Genomic DNA, 6000 nt, shown 5'->3' with positions numbered 1-6000 from the left:
CTTCTGAAATGAGCACTGAGTGTTTTTCTTGTCTCCTTCCCAGCTAGTAATGACATCTGAATTCAAAGACTATTCCAGGAAAATGCATGATGTAAATAAGCTCTTAAAATTTACTAGAATGGCCTATATCTTCATTTACCACTTTCACAAGGACATTGTATATGCTTACCTACAGTGAAATTTTTGTGCAGTAGTCAGATACTCTACATCATATTTAAAGTCACATTGCTTATTGTTATAAATAAAATATTTAGGAACACAATACCAGGACTTTGGGAGACAAAAATTATTTTATAAGATGACAAAACCTCTGCATTACTTGCCATTGTAAAAGTAAATTAAATAATGTTTTCATGGTTATTATGAAAAATCCTAAACCCCTTAGAGAAGATGGATCTTGGTCACATTCTGTCCTGATACAAGTAGGCACAAGTCCAATGAGGGAGGTCACAGTTATATACCCATACATGAGATATTGTAATGCCTCCTCTTTATTTGTGATCCTTCTAAAACTGTTTCTGTGAACAGTTTAATAGTTTAAGGTAACACTGGATCTGACACAATTGATGGTATGAGTTCATACATCAGCAAGTCATTGTATAGAAATGGAAGTGGGATATGAAGTCGTTGCACAGAACACAACTCACAGGAAAGTAAGTGATGGTGCAAGATAAAAAATACTTCTATCCCCATGTGCAAGATATTCTGGTTTATCAATATGCAACTTATACCACCATTCACACTTCCTCTGAACTCTGACATACAATGTCTTAGTAGTTCTTTTTCTTTGGTTGGCTCACAAGTCATGCTCTTTTAAATTCCAGCACTTGTCAGTTTTGAGATCACCTATTAATTTTATCTATGAACCAGTTAAAATAGAATTGAGTATATTCATTAACAAACTAACAAAAAAAAAGTAGGCTACATTTCTTAAAACACCTGGCCATAACTGAAGCAAATCAGCCAAACAACATTTTCTCTTCCCTTCAAACACAAATGTTTAAATTCACGGCACAACTTGTGCCACTGAATTTCAATTTATGAATGAAATTGAGGGGGTTGTGGAAATGCATCCTGAATACATGTAGTAACCTAGAATTGGATGGCAAATGATTTTCTAGTCATACATTTATTGTGGATAATACATTTAAACACTGTTGAAATGAAGATGCTTTGTTGATAAACTGAATATGAAATCTTTTGTGTAGGCAGAGAGGAAAACAGGGATACAGTACCTATTTCTGAGGCACTGCATTTCAGTAATCCTGGCTGATTATTTTGGAGATGATTTCTTAAATATGATTCTGATCTTTGCATTTTCACCTTGAGTCTGAATTTGTAAGAACAGGATGGTAAGTACTTTGACCAAAAAATAAAAACATAAACCCTCAAGCCACAGAGTTTATATGCTTAATAGTTCACAGGAGCCCAGAACACTAAAAAGTGATGATTAAAAGAATCTTGGCTGGTGTAAGAACTGTCATCTTAGTCATTATGTGGATGAACTGCTGGACCTCCAGCTAGACGGGCCAATGGCTTGATTCTACACACACCAAAATCCATGGAAATGACTACCTGAGTTTGGATTAGGATCTGGGTTCTCTAGCTGCAACCTAGAGATGTAGCAGATCTATATCCACTGTGGATTAAGATTGGGAGTGGGATATGTATCTCTGAACAGTGGGTCAAGTTGGCATGTTAAGTCCTGATAGTTTTTTTCTTTTAGAGTAGGTGCAGATGTTACATTTAGATCAACCTAATTAAGGTCTGTGCAGATGTTTGGGGAGGTTAAATCAGGCAAAAAAAAAAAATGCTGTGTTCGATCTAAACTACTTCACCTAAGGAAGTGAACTCGGATTGGGAACAGATTAGCCCAAGCTAGTGAATGAAAGCCCAGCTGCTTGCCCCAGCCCTGGGGTTGAGCTCTTCCTACCCTGACCAGGCTATTTTTAGTCCCCCAACTCCACCAGGCACAGACTGACAGCACCCCCTGCAGACTTGTCAGCCCCCTTCCCCAGATCTTGCCAACCCACTCCCAGACCTGCCCCTGTGGCCCTGCTAGCCTCCCCAATCTTGCCTGCCCTTCCCCTGTCCTAAGTTACTTACACCAGTTTCCCAGAACAGCTTGCAGCACTGGTGAACGTCTGCATGCACCGCTTCTGATCTGTGATGACACCACCTAAAGCAAACCCTGCGATTGCAGACCAGGTGTGGTGGACATCTGCATGAACCCTTAATTTTTTTTTATTTACAGTCCAAAATGGAAACAGAACCAAATATTGTTTTTTAATAATCACTGCAGGCCAGAACCAAGCCACAGGAAAGAGGAAAGTATTACTTACCAGGAATTGTTGTGTTTCTCTTTCCTTTTCCTACAGCAAAGTCTCTGCTGCAGGACTGGTAGGGGAAAGGGGTGGGGGGAAGAATACGGGAGATGCAAGGCATATCAGCTTGATGCAGTACAAATCACTCTCTCCTTTCTCTATTGGATTTTTCCCTTGTTATATTATCCAGTTGCAGAACAAATTTACCTCCCCCGCCATCATAAACTCGATCCAGGATGGTCCAAATGGACTGTATTCCTTTGCTGAGGAAGGAACATTGTTTTCCCCTTCCTCTTTGTTGCTCCTGACCTGATATGCAGTGTGCTTCTTGTAGTTGAAGTAATCTAATGTGGGCTCGATACTTTAGAGGAAGCAGATGCTGATCAGATGAGTGCCAGTTAAACCCTAGTAAGAATGAAGGAAGTACTTTCAATAACTGGCATGAGTGCCAGTGGCTCTAGGAGGCAGGGTCCCTAAGTCTCCTGCGAACTTTGGTCTCATGACGTATATTATATAGTGCTGCTGACTACCCAACAAGATCAGCTTTGTATAGTACAACCTACTGCAGGGCTCCAAAAATATGCAAAATGATTGTTAGCTTTTTAGTCTGTAAGATTGATAGTGTCACTTTCATATGGCTTCACTGAAGTGGGGCTTTGGGGAGGACTCTTTTCACTTGGTGGTGGTGCTGCCAATACTCTCCTCCGGACTCCAGCTGTAGCCTTCTTGTGATCATGTCTGAGACTGCGGATTGTACTGTTTATGGCAGCCACACATGCTTTCCAATCGTATCCAGTTTCCTTTAGATCAAAAGATGGATAATTCTCCTGAAGAAAGTCTAAACAATAAATGAGCAAGTAATAAGTCAGTTATTTATGCAAGTTATATTTTCACTCTCATGTTTTAATTGGATATAACTGGACCAAAATGAGTGCATTCTACCAATATAAAAAGGCATTAAGCAACAAGAGTCAAAATTGAAGCAATGATGAGATCTATTTTGCAATGGCATTTTTTTTTAGTTGAACTATATAAAAGTGAGTAGTGGCCTTAAAAGAGGAAGGAAATGTGAAAAGAGTTCGATGAACTCAAATCTTCAAAATGCTAAGCTCAAAGTGCTTAACTCCCACTGAAATCAGCAGGAGCGGGAGAGACTCAGCATTCAGTCAAGCAGGTGCCCAGCACTATACAAGACCAGCCCTAATTTAGAAGGTTTGTGATAATTTGGTTTGCTAACAAGAACCAAGGTAATTTAGCAGAAAACAACTGTACAGAAATAATAATGAAAGAAAAACTGCAAGTGTTTGTACTTTATTGCGTCAGAATCAAAGCAATAAAAGAATACTCAGTGTAAGTAGCACCATAAGTAAATAAAGTAATGCTGCTGCTTCTTTAATAGCCAAGACAAGCAATTCCCAATTACTTTTTTAAAATCCAAGAGTGATTGTATTTCACATTGCTTAATTGGATTACATCTCTCAAAATCAGCATTTACCAGTTTTTCAATTTCAAAGTACAAACAAGTACATTGTTCCTAAGCCCTCTGCTCAATACATAATTTATGCTGGCAAAATGTCATCTGTGGTTATTTTTATGCCATTTCAATTTAAAACCAGTTTTCCTTTCCTTTCATGTGCCTCTATGGTAGAAGCTTAATAAAGATGGTCAATCAGTCTCACTGTTTTATCTGCTATTTAACGGGAAGCAAATCTCACCCTGAAGAGTCAAAACTCCTCAAAATGATGAACTCCTCAAGTGCTTCCCACATTGCCAACCAGCTTCTGTAGTACCTCATAATGCAACCAGCATCTTTTATGAGATGAGAAGGCTGCTGGCTCAGTTTTTTCTTTTCTGCTCACCATGACAATCAGTGCAACAGACCATGCTATGTGGCTCCAGAGTCACAAGATTTTACCACCGCAGATTCTCAATATCAGCCCCAATCTCATTTCTTTCCTTTCCCCAAACTAAGGGGAAAAAGAAATGGGAGGGAAAAGGAGGGGGGACATTTTGGTTTCCATCCACTAAGGCTTCAAAGAAATGAGACCAAATCTTTTCAGATGCATCTGGCATCCCTCACCTCCGGAATATGATCTGGGTCTTAGTCTAGCTCGGGCTTGCCAAGTAATTCCCTAGTACCATTTCTGCTACCATTACCGCCTTTAGCCATACCTGCTTAGGTAACTGCAGCCACTTTGGCTCTGATCATCCTTCCCTACAGTAACTCATATACATTTTACTTACAAGCTGCTTCTCTCACCCAGTGCCTACTTATTACACTACTACTTCTACTGCCACCCTCATGGTTTTGCTTGCTTTTAATAGCACTGCAGGAAGGAAAGGCAGATTCGAACAGAAAGAGTCAGCCATTCAGCAAGAAGGGAAGCATTCTGCATTGGGCTCAAAAAGTAAGCAACAAACACCTTGGTGACCTCAATCACTGATAATCCTTTTGTTCTGTGACCCCCAGCAACAGGACCTTATATATAAATCCAACTACATGATTCCTTTCCCCCCTCCTCTTGAATATAATTTGTGATAGTTGATACCGGTCTACTTGGCCATGCTGCATCATTGGTCATATCGGAAGAGCGCTACTTGTAGTTTAGAAAGGCATGCTCTGACACACAGAAATTGGCCAGGCAAATCAAGCTGATAGGCTAAAGATCAAATTTTGCCAATTTATCTGGGGTGGAGTGCTGAAGTCTTGCTTACACAATCAGCACTCAGACTCTATCCCTTAGCATTTGCTGCCTGGCACAGTGAGACAGAGTACTAGATGGACCTGTGGTCTGTCCCAGTGTGGCATTTCTTATGTTAAGTCCTCTTCAGGGGACTGTTTTTTTTGAATATTTGGCTTATGCTCAGAACAGTTCTTGCAATATCAAGAGGTTTTTGAGACAGGCTCCATTTTTTGAGAGTGTGCATCAGGTCAAGGTGGCCAACCTGCGGCAGGCTCTGTGTACGGTACGTGACAGTCTAGTGAAGAGAAAGGGAGCAGAGATGCAGATAGGACAGGGAGGAGAAATCAGAATAGAAGCTTAGGCAGAGGACAGGGGTTGGAATGGCACTCAGAGAGGATGTGGGGCTAACTTGTGGCATGCCTGCCAAAAAGGTTGGCACCCGCTGCATTACAGAGAATTCAATAGTTTTGTATCAGTGTAATGAAAGCTGGGTTTGGTAGCTGGTGTAGTTCTTTCTGGATTTGGTTTCCTTCCCACACATTCTTCTGCCTCTTATATTTTAACACACCTCTAATACTTGTTGCACCATATCTTATTTTCTTAATCCCATGCTTCAGGCCTTCTATTGGCCATCTTCAAGAAGCAGGAAGGATTTATTTTTCTCCTTTGAATGCATTATTTGGCTTCTGGATTTTCCCCCTTTCTCTGAAGTACTGGAGGATGGAAAATTGATGCTCTTAGTGCTACTGAAAAACCTCTTTGGTTCCTGACTAATGGACTTGCTCAGAGGCTGAGGGTTAAGGCCACCTGCTAAGGGAGACAGGAACGAATTCTCCTTCAGGTCAGACTGGCAAGGACCACTGGGTGTTTTGGGGTTTTTTTTGTCTCTGTGGTGTGGAGCATGGTCCTCTTTCTGGGGTTACCTGGGTATATTTCACATTAAAAAAAAACCTGCCATTGCAGTGGCCAAGACATTGGTGGTGCCTTTGTCT

The 6000-nt window shown here is 40.7% G+C and overlaps 1 protein-coding gene across 2 annotated transcripts in view; it reads right to left on the bottom strand.

Moving 5' to 3' along the window:
• Positions 1–2588: 2588 nt before the first annotated feature.
• The window catches only part of BEND2 (BEN domain containing 2), a 58135-nt gene continuing 54723 nt past the window's right edge, over positions 2589–6000 (bottom strand). For both annotated transcript variants that reach the window (XM_019525284.1, XM_019525283.1), the window contains exon 12: positions 2589–3162. In XM_019525284.1, the coding sequence (XP_019380829.1) occupies positions 2927–3162 (236 nt within the window). In that variant the 3' untranslated portion in view covers positions 2589–2926. The remainder of the gene's footprint in view (positions 3163–6000) is intronic.

Source organism: Gavialis gangeticus, unplaced genomic scaffold, assembly GCF_001723915.1.
Source record: "Gavialis gangeticus isolate Ggan-Ray unplaced genomic scaffold, GavGan_comp1, whole genome shotgun sequence".
Taxonomy (NCBI): domain Eukaryota; kingdom Metazoa; phylum Chordata; order Crocodylia; family Gavialidae; genus Gavialis; species Gavialis gangeticus.
Note: the sequence above shows the minus strand (reverse complement) of the source record. Positions and strands in the feature narration are given on the sequence as shown.